The following is a 15,899-nucleotide window of genomic DNA, read 5'->3' as shown; positions in this document are numbered from 1 at the left end:
GAAGGTAGTGACGGCGTGGCATTACTAGGACGAATAAAATGCATGGGAGAAGTGTTTCCTCATTCTCACTTTAAGTACAATAAAATCCTCTTAAGATGTTTTAAAGATTCTTACTAAAATTACAAAATTATCTTGACAAATATTTAATGAATGATCGGGAGAAACTACATACTGCTAATAAAAACACAGGGACATTGGAATCAGACCCAGATATTTTACATGTACAATATGCGGGTTGGGTGGGGTGCGAGGAAAAGAAGAAAAGTTGCTTCTTAAGAGGCTTTTAAAGTATTTGCTTTCTGGAGCTCATGTTACATCTGGAAGTGGGGTCATCCGACTTTGTGGTTAGGGTCTTCCTTGTGTTAATACTGAATTTGGAGGAATACAAGGTTCCAAGAAATAGAGACTGAAGAAGACTGGTAAAACCCTGTGGCCACAAGGAGGAGAGAATTGTTTTTATTCATCTGAACCTTCACGAGACTCCATGGTACAAAAACAGTGGGAATGCTCACTTATGTTCTTATTTCAAGTATGTTCTGTATGTTCGAAAATATCATCCTGCCTTTATGTGTTTGGGGCTGGGTAAGGATAAAGATAGTTTTAGGGGCACCCTGTTTTTGTTTTTTACGTGTATGTATATATCTAGCTTGTGAATTTATTTACATTGTCTAATACCAGCGCTGTTCAGTTTTTCATGAGGAAGAAATTAAGAGAAAGGAGCCCAGGAACCCTGTTTCTCTACATACATATTTATTTAGAGGTAGACTTTTATTTGCCCAATTTAATCCCATTTGTATAATTTCTTTGTTCCACCACAGTGTGGACTTATTCACTGTGTGGGACCCCTGTGCTCCATGTTGGCATCTACATTTAAAGTAAACCTTCAAGTTGTAGTCATTCAGGGGTTTTTTTGTTTGTTTTTTTTTTGTGTGGTACGCGGGCCTCTCACTGTTGTGGCCTCTCGCGTTGCAGAGCACAGGCTCCGGACGCGCAGGCTCAGCGGCCATGGCTCACTGGCCCAGCCGCTCCGCGGCACGTGGGATCTTCCCGGACCGGGGCGCGAACCCGTGTCCCCTGCATCGGCAGGCGGACTCTCAACCACTGCGCCACCAGGGAAGCCCCATTCAGGTTTTTTATTGTTGCAGGAGCTAAGGAAGCATTAATTCCAGAAGAATTAAGTTGTATTTCTTTTATTTAAAAAAGACATTCATCCTTAAAAAATAATTTTATTTTTACTTAAAATACAAAAGCAAAATGAGTAAATCAGAAATTCTCATTTTTGCACACATTCCATTGCTCTGTGGTCACAGCAGCACTTTTTTGCCGCCTTTCTGGAGTTCCTGTAGCATAAGGCTATCTTAGAATGCTTTGATACTTTACCCTCTCTTCAACTTTTTAGTTAGTAAAAGCGCATTTGCCTAGAACCTTATGAAAAGTATATCAGAAGATTTGGGGTTTGTTTTCTTTGGGTTTTAAGTGGTTAAAAATGTAAAAATTTGGCTTCTGTTTTGAAAAGGACCATTTAAACACAGAGGCCTCTGCACTGCATGGTGGAAAAGAAGCAAATGCACAGTTTTTGGTGTCAAGAAATGACATCTCTCCCCAGATTTTCTCTTTGCAAAGGCACATTAGACATTCAGCCCAGGCCCTTTTCACAGCCCAGTTTAATGATTGTCTGGGGAGACCTATAACCTCTGCTCATGAGGAAATTATAGAAGCCCCATTTTTCCCGCTGGGGTGAGACAGTATTGAAGAAGGTTGGTTAATTCTTGGTACAATTTAGAGAAGAGCCTGCCCTGAGAAAGCATGCTGGTGAGTTCGCCAGAGGAACAGCTTCTTACCTGAACACTCAGAGTAGGGAGCTGAGGCCTGTGCCAGTGTGAGTCTCTGTGGCCCAGGGCTAGCCGTGCTAACACGAGTTAGGACGTGTCCTGTTGTCTCTCTGAAGATTCGGGAACTCAGAGGACACTGAGACAGCCCCATCCAGAGATAAATTGTAAATCGAGGCACAGACATATTTGCTTGCTTTCTCTTTTTGGACTCCAGGCTTCTAGAACACAAACAAAACAAAAACCAAAGTGAGGTCTTCAGGATCAAATTGCACTAGTTTTACGCCAGTGGGATTTGAAATCCTGTGAGTTTAAGTTGAGGCTATGGAGGCTACTATGTTAATGATAATAAACAGGCCATTTAGAAAGGCTTTTTGAGTATCTACTGTGTATAGTTCACATGTCTGGGTGCTATCAGTAAGAAGGGATGGATTGGGATGGGGTAGAGAGATTAAAATTACCAAAAATCCCCCCAGCAAAAACCCAAACTGTAAGAAGTATTTCAAGAATGTGAAAGACATTCAAGGGAGGGAGAAAGGTTTGCTATTAACACATTGGTCTCAGGTGTTTGTTAAAGTTGGTTAGCTAAGGGTTTTGAACCCCTACCAGTATATTAGCCTATTTAAACATTTTTGGGTAGATGTGAAAGTAAAATGTTCTTCACCAGAAGTGGTCTGTGGTAGAGAGGACTCACTCTGGTACATTGGGGGATGACAGAGTGCCAGGAATGATTTGGACTCAATACAGAAGTCTTTCTTTTCAAATTTTAAAATGGCACAAGCAAATAAGCTTTTAAAAATTACTTGGAACAAGAAACGCATAACTTAGAGCAACTGTAAAAGTTAATACTCCTTTATTTCTTTTTATGTGTATATCTTGCTTAGGTTTTCATCTTGCTATATTAAGAAATATTTCTGAGTGAAAATAAAATCGTACTGAAATGTCTATAATGTAGTAAGATAGTCCACATGTGCTTTCTTTTAGTGGTGTGACTTGTGAAAGATATTTCTTTTTTTTTTTTTATAACATAGTCTATGCATGGAACATTGAAAAGTATTGAAGGGCCTCCAAACTTGGGTATAAACTTGCCATTGAGCATTAAGCCTACAACTCAAAATTCAGCAAATCAAAACAAAGAGGACACCAGATCCGTGAACGGGAAAGAGAAATTGGAAAAGAAATCCCCATCACCCGTGAAAAAATCTTTGGAACCCAAGAAAGTGGCCAGTCCTGGGTGGACGTGTTGGGAGTGTGACCGGTTATTCACGCAAAGAGATGTTTACATTTCCCACGTGAGGAAGGAGCATGGGAAGGTAAGTGACGAGTGAAATCCTCCCTGTCGGTGTAAGGAGGACACTCCAAGACGTGGGTGCTCGCTTGGCTCTGCCGGTAATTACTAGGATGACCTCTAAAATCACTCATTATCTCTGAGCCTCAGTTTCTTAATCTATAAAATGGACTCTCTGGGATTTCCCTGGTGTTCCAGTGGTTAAGACTTCGCACTTCCATTGCAGGGGGCACAGGTTCGATCCCTGATGGGGGAGCTAAGATCCCACATGCCGCGTGCCGTGGCTGAAAGAATTTTTAAAAAAAGGACTCCCCAAGTCCTTATAATCTTGTGTGATTTTGCTGATAACGCCTTCACTTGTGCTCCCCGGGGCCAGCAGGGAGTTATCCACCACAGCCGTGTTTATAGCTGAGGAAACGGAGAACCATGATAAACCAAGGTTAAAAACATTTGAATTTGCCTGTTAGCTCTATGACAAAGGAGAAAGGAGGAGAGAAAGAAAGTGGGTGTTTTGAAAACTGTTTGTAACATTTGTCTGACTCCTGTGATTCTCTCCTGAGTTTGGTGATAGGAGAAGGACCTCAGCCATAAACCATCCAGGAGAAGCTCTGTAACTCAAAATCTCTGAAAAATCTGAGTGTGCATACTTTTTCTTTTAAAATAATAAGTATACATCTCTAACTATTACGGATTTTTTTTAATGCCCGTTATTAGACTTAATAAATTAACTAGCAAGATTATTTTTTAATATTACTCTCATTGTCTCAAAGTTGGTTTGTTCCAGTTAGGATCCAAAGAGTCTGCTTTGCATTTGGTTGTTGTATAACTTAAATCTCTTATTCTCTCGCATTCCTTCTTCCATTTTGTTTTCTTTTTTAATGTGCTGTATATGTTGGAAAAATTGGGTTATCTGTCCTGTAGTTGTCCCTCACATTTCTGGACTTAGGTAATTGCTTCCTTTTGACATTGTTTGTTTCTCTTTATCCCATAATTCCTAGAAATTGGATTAGATTCAGGTTGAATTTTTTAGATGGGAATACGTCATCATTGCTGTCTTTTTGTTTCACATCCTGAGGCACCTAATACCAGCTTGTCCTACTTTTGGTTCAGATGACACTGTACTTTTAAAGAAACCATCTTATTGCTTTAATGTAAGCCAATAAAACCAAATAGTTATTCTTGGGGAACCTGTGTAAAAAGTGCATAAGAATTGGTTTGTGATTAGTATATACTAGATCCTTGAAAAGTCTGTTTCTATAGCATTTACGAATTCATTAAAAGCATTACTTTTGTATTCTAATTTATGCTGTTTATTTGAGGTACTCATGAAGCTGGCATGTTTGGCCTTCCTGCCATCCAAACAATGTAAACTTGCCTTTGAGCGTTGATCACAATGAACACAGATGGCAAAAAGATGTTTTCTTTATTATATTTTGTCTAGCTACACTTAATTCAGTATCTCCTCATGTAAGAATTAGTTACTTAGAGAATATAAATGGCTTTAGCAGCAAGCACATAGCTCATTTAACTGTCTCAACCTTAGGCTCCCCTCATGGGCTGTAGCATCTTAGAATATTCGTGCTAAATATTTGGTAGTTCTTTTGCAGCAATACTTAATAAACCTAGTATATAAATACACGACCTGTAGTTCTTTCAGAGCCCAGTGTGATGATTCTAGGAAAAGTCTTCTCTTCTTGGCATCCAAACTGGATTTAACAAATGTTGAAACAAGAGCAGACGGTAATAATTATCTGGTAGTCCGAACCGTTCATTTCTTATACATTTGAGATATCTGTAACCAACTTGGAACCTTTCAGAATTATTTTCTTTCCTTTTTTTTTTTTTAATATCTTTATCTTGCACGTCTGACAATTATTGGGTCTAGAATATAACATGAAGAGACAGCTCGTTGAAAGAGTTGGTGGGATGAAATGTCACACCTTCCTGCGGGACCACAGCCGGCCGTGTGCGCATGCTCGTCACCGAGGAAATGTTTAGCTTAGCAGGATTTTAGGATTAGCTTTGAAGAAGTTGAGACTCTCTGCCTTTTGGAGTGAGGCACATCAGATTAGATTACAGCTTCAATTCTGTTCACTCGGGCCTCCTGAAAGAACCAAAGGGAGGTGGGGAGGGAAGGAAAGACACGTCTTTCTAAGCTGTTTTGAAATGAAAAGAGTGTTGAACTTGAGTCAGAAACCAAAGTGCGAGTTCTCTGCGCTGAGTCAGACTGGGCCCTCTGCTTCCACACCCCACCTACAGACGTCCTTGTGTCTGTTCCCACTCTTTCCTTCTTCCCTCCTGTCCCCAAACCTCAGATCTCCTGTCCCCTTATTTTCTCTCTCCTGCCTTCGGACAGCCAGCAGGCATCCTGCCGTCCGCATATTTCCACCCCCTGTGCTCCTCAGGTGACCCCTGCGGGCTCCGTCACCAGGCCCGCCTCACTCGTGACCTCCTTGTCGAGGCAGGTGGTCATTTCTCCGTCTGTACGTCCCTGACCCACTGCAGTATTTCACCCGACTGACAGTTCTTCCTAAAAGCATTTTCTACTCTTAAGTGTGGAACAGTACACTCTCTCCTGCGTTTTCTCCTGGTAATTCTCTCTCTGGGAAGTTTCAGGTATCCTCACAGCTTCACTTCTCATATATATCAATATATGTGCAGATAACTTCCAAATCTCTGTTTATAGCTTTGGTTTCTTGCCTGTATTCCAGTGCCTGAAATCCAGCCACTTATCCAGTGTTTCAGCTTCTTGTATCATTTACAGAAGCTTTAAGCCTGTTCAACAAGGAACTTGAACTATTCTCAAATATAAAATCAGAAAGATGAGCTTGTCAGTATTATTAATCCAGTGATCTCATCCAAGCTGTGAGCCTTCTCCCAGATAAATGTACAAATACACAGAATTTTATATACAATTTTAGGGGCTCACGTACCTCCTGAGATACTTTCTTGGTTGCTCTAGGGGTGTCCTAGGGACCTCAAGTTAGCATCCCCTCAATGAGATCGCGTCCGAGGTCATTCTCACAGATCAAATAAACCTAGAATTTAAGGCACCTGATAGTAAATAAAAAAGTGAAAGTTGTCTGTACTTGTTCATATCTTGAGAATTACTCAGTGATCTATGATAACTGTAGCCATTTTCTCATTTGCTGCCAAGTACCCCTACCCATCAAGGGACCATTATTAACTTTTAAATAGAAAGATCCTAAAGCAGATTTGCATTTACTGAATTCTGGGACTCAGATGCCATCAAAATGGACCTTATGAGACTTTCTGAGGTTCTCTCGGGGTATAGATGTGGTCCAGTTCTGTGTCTAGAAATTGGGAGGAGCCTGGGCTTTCAGAGCCTGACAGACTTGGGTTTGAAATCTTTCTCTGGCCTTACGGAGCCCAACCATTTCAGAGAACAGGTTGTCGAGCAGCTTGGTTCTGAGCACCAGGAAAAAGAATGTGGTGAATCCTAACTACAGGTAGTTCCAGGTGAGTTTTATTTTCTTCCGTTTACCAGGGTACTTGGTGGTAGTGGAGTAACACCAGAGATGGAGAGTTAAGTGGGTTTTGCACAACCTTTGACAGAGTCACTCAGTACTGCTTTGTGTAGGATCACACAAAAGGGCCTGATGAGACGTTGAATTTATAGCTGGCTCACGATTCATTGCTCTGTTGGAGAGAAAGCTTCCATTTTGGATCAGATATTACCCAATATTTCTATCAATGACTTTTGACTGTAGGGAAAGAAACGGGGGCGGGGATTTCACAAGGTAAATCTTAACCAGTAAACACAGACGTTTCATTTAGGTTTTAAAAAATCGAGCACACTGATATCATGTGGAGGAGATAGGGTTTAGTTATCTTACATGAAAAAACATTCCACCTTTGTTTGCCCATCTTAAGACCACCATCCTTTGTGGCTGCAGAGATAGCATTCACATCAGGGAAGTGAATGCCCTTTGATTTGGCACTGTAATCTAGCTAGTGGCTCTCCACACTTGACTGTGTATCTGAATCCCCAGGGGGAGGGCTGGTTAAAATCTTTATTTCTGGGTTCCATCCCCCCCACAGTTTCTGATGCAGTAGGTCTGAGATGGAGCCTGATAATTTGCATCTCTTATAGGTCTCCACTCTGAGAACCGTTGGTGTACCCTAGGTAGCAGTAAAAGCCCCTAGAGCCCATCGATTTGTATGAGAAATGCTTGTTTCTTGCCCATGCAGAGTTTGTTACAGGTGTGAGCAGTTCTCTGGGGCAGCTTTCCTTCCAGTGACTCAGCGATCAAGACCGTTTCTTTCACCCCCATCATCTCAACATAGGTGCCCCTGCAGTAGGGAAAAAAGACTAGAGAATCACATGCCCTTATATTCTGGCTGTGGCATGCAACACATACCATTGGCCAGTACAGGTCACGTGACCAGACCCACTGGCAGTGTAGTCTTCACTGTGCCCCGGCTGGGGGGCCGGGGAGGGGGAAACGACAGGCAACGTTTACCATGCCCAGTGCGGTGGCTACGGCATTGGAAGTGGTGTGCCCAGGTTCTCATGGCACTGACTGAACGTGGGTATTGACACTAGCACTTAGGAGGGTAACCGGAAGGGTGAGGGTCTGGAAACAATGTAAGGAGGAAGAGAAGTTGGAGTCCGAGGGAGCTTTGATAGCTGTCTTTAGATACCTGTATCCTCCATAGAAGGACCAGTGCGTGATTAATTACAGGGGAGCTGGAGCCTTGTGGGTGAAATACCTACCTACTTGTCATGGGCAGGTAGATTCAGGCAGCAGCCAAGTGACCACCTGTAAAGGGATGGAATAGAAAGGATGCCTTTCAGACTCACACCGGGATTAAATGAAAGCATCTGTAGTAATACACGCAGTGGTGGCCTAGCTACCGGGAAGTAGGCATCTGTATGCGATCGTAGTCTAAAAGTCATTCCATCCGTCTGCGAAAAGCATTTCTTCTTACAGTTGATCTGATTTGTAAATTGCAGCAGAACTTGCAGAACAAAGTCATTGTGACCCCCAGTGGAACTGAGTCCAACAGAGTGACCGCGCATTAGAATCACCTGGAACACTAAAATCCCAGCACCCATGTGCTCCCCAGGCCAATTTCCTGGGCGATGCTGGGGATGGGACCTGGCATTGGCGTTTTAAGCCAGGTGATTCTGGTGTGTAGACAGGGTCAAGAGCACTGATATCACCAGGGACCTGCTGTGGCCCTCGCTCATCTGACTGAAGCACACACCTTTGCTGGTTTATGGTGCAGGGGAGGCTGGTCCCAAGTGCATCTGTTTACGAGACTCCACCTAATGCTCACTGTTGCGGGTGAATGCAGGTGACACAACTCATGGAAAGTTCAACGTTAGTGAGTAGATGAGCAGCTGGGCCTAGAGTCTCACTATTCAGTGCCTAATTGGAAACTATTCCAGGATGTCTTAATGTTTCTGTTTCTAATGAGTTTGTAAACCCTTTAAAAAAAAGTCCAGAGGTCTCATCGCCTCCTTTTTTGGTACTGGTTGCCCGTGACCTGGAATACTTGATATGATTTCGTCTCTTCTGTTGTGAAATAACACTTTCAGCATACTCAGAGATGCAGGTGAAAAGGGGGCAATGGCAGAAACGGAAAATGGGAGAATGAAACGATGAGAGTGTCTGGGAGATTAGCAGAGCTATTGATGTGAGCATGCTGTCATTTGCCTTTTTAAATGATGGTGAGTTTCCTGTGTGTGTGCGTTTGTGTGTGTGTTTATGTATGTATTTTTTTTAAAGCACCCATCCGACCTGGATCCTAGCCATGCTTATAAAATATATGATAGGGCATACTTTTTTCCCTTAATCTTTCTGAAACACTTTTAGAGAAAATTATGTAATAAAATGTTACATCTCCTTTTTGTTTCTGTCTTCCTGCTTTACTGTGGTGGTGATTATTAGTTAAGAGTATGAAAATATTGTTTGCAATTAACTGTTTGCCGTTAATTGCCAGATAGTTTCACTTTCATTCTTTTAGCCTTAGTTAGAGTTCATCCTGTTGTCATTATGCCTGCGTTACTTAGGAATACGAAAATGCCTTTAATTAATATGACTGTAAGAAGAGGAATAGGTTTTTATCCTGAAACTCCGTCTTTTAGCTGTGGTGGTGGTAACTCTGCCAAAATTATACTACCCTGGCAAGAGGTGAAAAAAATCAGTTTCTCATATCTTTTTGGCTTAGAACTTATTTGTGATTGCTCAAGGTCGCAGGAGAAGTGTATTTACGTCACTTGTGCATTCTGCACTACTCCTGGTCAGTTGTCGGTGAAGGATGGTTTCCCACTTGATTGTATGTTTGGCATCAGATTTGAACCCAAGGGTTGAAAGTCACATCAGTTAGAGTTTGTATATTAATGCTTTGTGCAAGAAATGTACATCATTGCTGGTTTCAGGAGACTTATTTTTAATTTTGGCCACTGAAATTGATATTAATATATTTATTCTTTTATTATAATTTAATTATAATTTTAATATGTAAAAATTTAGAATATATTTTAATTATATATATTACTATATAATTTAAATTATACATTTATTATAATTTTAGTATATTTTATTCTATTACATAGTTTATTAGTATAGTTTATATGGTTTTATGAAAGTCTTCTATGTGATTCAAAAACTTTAAATGTAAAAATGTCAAAGTTTTTAGTTCCAAGCATATTAAGACACACCTATTGATGATGTTGGTGAGTTGTGCTGATTTGGAAGGTGGGGTGATGAGATGACAGGGGTTGAGGACTTGCTGCCTGTGTGGCGTGCACCGTTTTAATAAGCAGTGTACTTGTCCTTGACGCAGGCTCTAAGGTGGACGTTGTTACAAATGCCGTTTTACAGGCGAGGAATGGAACCTTAGGGAAGGTTGATTTATTACCCCAGGCTCTACAGCTTGTAAGCAGCAGAGGTAGGATTCTGATCCAGACTCCCCAGTGTAATGCTAGCAGCTACTGTTTGCAGAGCAGGAAAGCTTGATATTTCAAAAAGAGCTTACTTTTCGTCTCATTGGAGCTTTCAAATACCGATGTGGAACAGTTAGCAAATATGTGACTTTCCATCCATCGTCACTTTAATTTAGGCGTTCGGCCTTGGTTAAAGTTGTTTATGTCATCCTTAAACGAGCATGTGTCTATGGTTTAGGGAGAAGGTTGAGCGTAACAGTCTCAGATTCCTTAGCTGGGACCCACGGCTTTCCTGGAGTGGTTGCAGTGATGGGAGGTGTCGTTAATTCATCGTGCGGGTCTTCCTGCGGGGTCTCGGGATGCTTGGGGTGGCTCCCCTTTCTTAGAGACTGCCTGGGTTGTGTTTGTGGCTGAGTGGATTGTAGCGGGAGTGGGCTTCCTGGGAGATAGAGGATCTTCCTGCAGAAAGAGAGCTCAGAAACCTGCAGAAATGCGTGAGGGAGTCCGCTGCCTGACTCTGGGAGTTACCTACAATAGAGGCTCTCAGGGAGGGTAGAATCAGGATGAGAGTTTTGTCTGATGGTCTGGGTCTGGGGGGTTGGGGCGTGGAGAGGCGAGTGGGACCTGGGTGGGGTCCACCGTGGGTAACTGACAGCGTCACACTTGGTCACACTCCTCCCCTCGATTTGTCCCTTGAAGTTCTGCTCCGAAGGAATTGGTTAGTTGACTCTGCATGATGAGCTGTTGAGGGTGTTCACTGTTCACTTCTTACTGATGCCTAACAGGGAGATGGCACTGGAGAATAACTTCAATTTAGGAGTTAATGTATCTTTTAAAATATGTAGAAAGCAGCAAGTTTTTATCTTGGGCATTACCTTCCATTTAAAAAGTTTAGGGAATTACCTGGCGGTCCAGTGGTTAGGACTCCGTGCTGAGGGCCTGGGTTCAATCCCTGGTCAGGGAACTAAGATCCCGCAAGCCGCCCAGTGCGACCAAAAAAAAAAAAAAAGCTTAATAATTACTTCTTTGATGTTAGTTTCTAATATACTCCAGTTAAACTATTTTAGCAGACCTGTTTTTTTTTTTTTTTGAACCCTGAACAAGAACTTGGAAAGCCCCCGCCTTCCCGGCAATTCTGCCTTGTTTTACTGAACCAAAATACAGTTACAGATGTAGAGAAGGAGCTATGAGATTTGGCACTAAATTCAAAGAAGATGAAAGGACAAGTTGAGTGACCAGTTTCCACTTCTGAAATTTATGAGGGACAGAAAATGAAGAAAAATAAAACCTTCAAGAAAGATTAATAAGTTCTTTTGAAAATGTGACTCAAATGAGACTATAAAATATTATTCGAAATTTTGTTTATAGCCAGAAGAGATTTTTTTTGCAGATGCTTCAGAAGATTTGCTCTTAGATGTAAAACATTTATATCTGCTCATACGTCCGTTGCAGCTATTTTAGGAGACACTTTTCTGTAATCTCACTAGAGGTTTCTGCAAACAAAGTTGAAGGACTTTGAATATTTATTTATTTATTTATAAAATACATTTATTTATTTTATTTATTTATTCTTGGCTGCGTTGGGTCTCTGTCGCTGCGCAGGGGCTTTCTCTAGTTGCGGCGAGCGGGGGCTACTCTTCGTTGTGATGCGCAGGCTTCTCATTCGGTGGCTTCTCTTGTTGCGGAGCACAGGCTCTAGGCGCGTGGGCTTCAGTAGTTGTGGCACGTGGGCTCAGTAGTCGTGGCTCGCAGGTTCTAGAGCGCAGGCTCAGTAGCTGTGGTGCACAGGCTTAGTTGCATCGCGGCATGTGGGATCTTCCCGGACCAGGGCTCGAACCCGTGTTCCTTGCATTGGCAGGAGGATTCTTAACCACTGCGCCACCAGGGAAGCCCTAAATGTATATCTATATATGCCCAGTTACGTGGTCTAAAGGGTAAGAATGGCTTTCTCTGTGAGCTCCTTTAGTGAACGTTTTCTGATTCACTGTAGGACATGGCATGTTACTGCACATTCCATTGGGTATTCAGTATAAAACCCCAAATTGAAAAGGGTACAGGGGATTTCCTGGCTGTCCAGTGGTTAGGACTTGGCGCTTTTACTGCCGTGGTCCGGGTTCAATCCATGGTCGGGCAGCTGAGATCCTGCAAGCTTCGCAGCATGGCCCAAAAAAAAAAAAAAAAAAGATGTACAATAAACATAATAACAAAGTAGTAGGCAAGTATGTTAAGTCTCTGTCCTCAGGTCAGTGAGGTCGCCTCTGAAAGTCTTGTAGGATTTAGGGGCTGGTGAAGCCAGAGCGGGAGCTGCTAGGGGTCCCAGTAGAGAGGGTCCCCAACAGAACCAGTCGCCCTGCAGTCAGAACTCAGGAGATCAGACCCAGCAGCAGGTAACACAGCTTAGTGGTAGATCCCCGCACGACCGCCAGAGCATCTCCTGGGAATGTTGTCTGTCTGTCCCGGGTGGACCCTTGTGGGTTTGTCTGAGGTGGAGTCCCGAAGCCCTTGGTGTCTCACCTGGGCCTTCCCACACCTGCCCTGCCAGGCCTTGTGGTTCCAGCAAGAAGAGCTGCTTACGGTCCCTTCACACACACCACACTCTTCCTTGTCTTTGCCACTTCGGTTCCCTTTGCCTGGAAATCCCTGTCCTTGCCTCATTACCTGGTTAACTCCCAGGTGGATCCAGCTAATAGTGGCTAGCAGCAGCGCCCCTGTGCCCGTGGGGCCCCTCTGTGTTCTCCCGCCTGCCTGTGGCCACTGCAGTCATAAATGGGACATCCACTCTTTATTTTTTTTTCTGTCTTCTTCAGCAGACTGTGATCTTCCCGCTACAGAGCAGGGAGATCCTGGTGACTGAAAGTAGGAGCTCAGTTAACAGTGTGGAATGAATCAGAGAGCCCTGGGCCCCATGAGGTACTGGAGAACCAGGCCGTCTGGGCCTTCAGTGTGGCCAGACCCAGGCTCTGGCTGGTTACTCTCACTCCTTTGTGTAAGTGTGGGTGGCACCTGTATTTTTTTACCTTGCCGCCTGGCGGGTGCAAGCCTCTGGCCAAAAGGGGCTGGATCAGTGTGAGCTCATCGAACTTAAAGCACTGGTGCTGCCGACCAGCACAAGGTATCTTTTTTTTTTTTTTGTACTGGAGTATAGTTGATTTACAGTGTTGTGTTAATTTCTGTTGTACAGGCAATGATTCAGTTATACACATACATACATTCTTTTCCATGATGGTTTATCACAGGATGTTGAATATAGTTCCTTGCAGTGCAGCATGTCTTTGCACTTGAAGCACAGCTCGGTGGCCCTCTGCCCTGGGAGCGTGCAGGCAGTACCTGGTTAGAGAGGGCTGCCTCCCGCGCCTGCAGGGACTGAGGTGTTCGCAGAGGTTCAGGCGCTTGCAGTGCATGGCCCAGCAGGGCTGCTGTGATTTTGCAGACCGAGGAAGACTCTTCCTCCCTGGGCTCTTTCTGTTTATGTCTCGAGGTTTAGGAGGTGGAGGCTCCCTGGATGCTGGGCTGGTGCTGTTGCCAGATGGGAGAAATACGAGACTTGGCCATCTCCGTCTGCTTTGGGTGAATGTACCAGGACTTGCTGGCCTAAGAACGTTTGTCATTAAAAACATTGCCTGAAGCCGGGGACTTACTTCCCTCGCTGTCACCAGTGAGCAGTTTTCCTCCTCTCCGCTTCCACTGCCCCGGACGCAGACTGAAGCCTCCCAGGGTCCCACCCCCGGTTCTCTGTCAAACCTCAGTCCCTTCCTGTGCCCCAGCGTCCCCTCCCTGCCCGTGGCATCCCCGGCAGGCAGATGTAGGTATAGATCCAGTGGGCTGAGGCTAGGGGAGGAGAGGAGTTTCTTTTATGACCTGAAGTGTCCAGGTTTGCTCTGGGATTGGGTTTCTTCATTGAACCAGATCCGAGAATGGTGGCGAGGCTTTAGAATATTGGTACGGTATTGTGGTGTGATGTGAGGAGACTTTTGTGTGCTTGACCAGGAATGCAGCATCCATTTGTAATCTCTTTAGGAAAATACGTTCCTAAGTCCCAACTGGCAGACCAGATTTTTAAATTTTAAGAATTTAGCACCCGACTGTGGTGACCTACATGGGTGGGATGGGGCGGGGTGGGGGGAGGTCCATGAGGGAGGGAATATACGTATACATACAGCTTATTCACTTTGTGGTACAACAGAAACTAACACAACATTGCAAAGCAACTCTACGCCAATAAAAATTAAAAAAATAATAATTCAGCACCCGATTCAGTAAGCTGATACTACCTTGAAGCCCAAAACAACCAGAAAATAATTTTATATCCCGAAGTGGGGGCATCAAAGAAAATACAAGGCCATGGTTGACTTGGTAAGAATCATAAAATAGATGGCTCTGGAAGGTGACTCAGAGGTCACAGATTCCCACTCAGTGTTCATTCAGTAATCTAGATCCTGGTGGTACGCGGGACATGTTCTGAGCACTTCCTATGAAAGGAAACCATTCTCCTCACTTGGTAGTTATGACTTTTTCTTTTCTTACCCGGATGGATTACTTACTTTGTTAAATAGTTTTGGTTCTGAATGATTGAGACTTGGCTCTGTTTTCTGTAGAATACGAGACAGGGGTCTAAATCTGGGTTAGCAAACTGGTTCACAGGCCAGCCACCTGTTACTGTAAATAATTTATTGAAACACAGCCACGCCCACTCATTTATCCGTCATTGTCTGTGGTGGCTGCTTTTGAACGACAAGGCAGGGTTGAGTAGTTGCAGCAGAGACTTGACGGCCTGCGAAGCCTGAAATATTTACAATCTGGCCCTTTACACAAAAAGTCTGCCAACCTCTGGTCTAAATTTATACTCTGTATGTATTTCCCCCAAACCACGCAGTTCCAATTTGTAGAAGCTTGGATGGTTTAGTACTCAAAAATTATTTTTCTTGATGCTTTCACATGTATGAAGTTTGAGCTTCCTGTGCTGTGTTCATCTAAATACCTTTTTATTTGTCTATTCTTAGATGTAGTGAGACTGGAAAATCTCACTAGTGTCCTAGATATTAAATTCTCTCAGAAAAGACTAGAATTTATGACCCACAGTATTCCAGATTTCGGAGGAAGGCTACTCTACTTGTGTGCGTACAAGACCATTTTCTAAGAGAGCATAGGTGGCTTGGGTGAGCAGGGTTATTTCTTGTGATTCACCGTCCGTGACTGTAGGTAATACTCATACGGAGTGAAAGCTTTACAGTTTTGTGGGCACATACTGACTATATCCGGATCTAATAGGAATAGATGAATTAAATACTTAATGAAGCATTACTTTTTATTTATCCTGGTGAAAAGTTTCAAGAATTCTCACAATGCAAATGATACCTTTTATTTATTTAATACATATGCTAATGAGACACGTTTCGTTCGTGAATTTCTTTTTTAATAATCGACTTATTGAGTTATTTATATGTAATCTGAGTACACTTTTATTCTGTAGAAAAGCTAATTTATTTTACAGGAGGCATATATTAGACTATATGTATATATAGTTAGATAGATTTTTCACCTGTTCAGGTGATCAGTCTATACTGTTCTGTTTTGAAAGCCTTTGGTGCCTCTGGGTACTTGCATATTATAGGAGTAATGTACAGTTCTGCAACTGCTTAGAACAGGGCATTCATTCATACTTAGGGAATGTTTAGCTTTACATACACCATGTTCTTCCGTAGGTATCTTTCTTTTATTCTATAAATATTTATCAAATTGCATAGTGTTTGCTATGAGGGAGCTCAAAGTGTGAAATGTAATTCTTGCCCTTATAGATGCTTATAGTTGGGTAGAAAAATAAAGGATAAATACTTTTAAAGCTAAAACTAGTTTGAGTTGGGTATGA

At 42.9% G+C, this 15,899-nt stretch overlaps 1 protein-coding gene across 5 annotated transcripts in view; it reads left to right on the top strand.

Moving 5' to 3' along the window:
* Positions 1 to 15,899, top strand: part of ZNF532 (zinc finger protein 532) — a 107,671-nt gene that overhangs the window by 76,397 nt on the left and 15,375 nt on the right. For all 5 annotated transcript variants that reach the window (XM_029225493.1, XM_029225509.1, XM_029225473.1 and 2 more), the window contains one exon: positions 2,861 to 3,142. In XM_029225493.1, coding sequence (XP_029081326.1) covers positions 2,861 to 3,142 — 282 coding nt within the window. The remainder of the gene's footprint in view (positions 1 to 2,860; positions 3,143 to 15,899) is intronic.

Source organism: Monodon monoceros, unplaced genomic scaffold (genome assembly GCF_005190385.1).
Source record: "Monodon monoceros isolate NGI ecotype Baffin Bay Population unplaced genomic scaffold, NGI_Narwhal_1 Super_Scaffold_1, whole genome shotgun sequence".
NCBI classification, from domain to species: Eukaryota; Metazoa; Chordata; class Mammalia; order Artiodactyla; family Monodontidae; genus Monodon; species Monodon monoceros.
The sequence above is the reverse complement of the archived record's forward strand: the minus strand, read 5'-3'. Positions and strand labels throughout refer to the sequence as shown.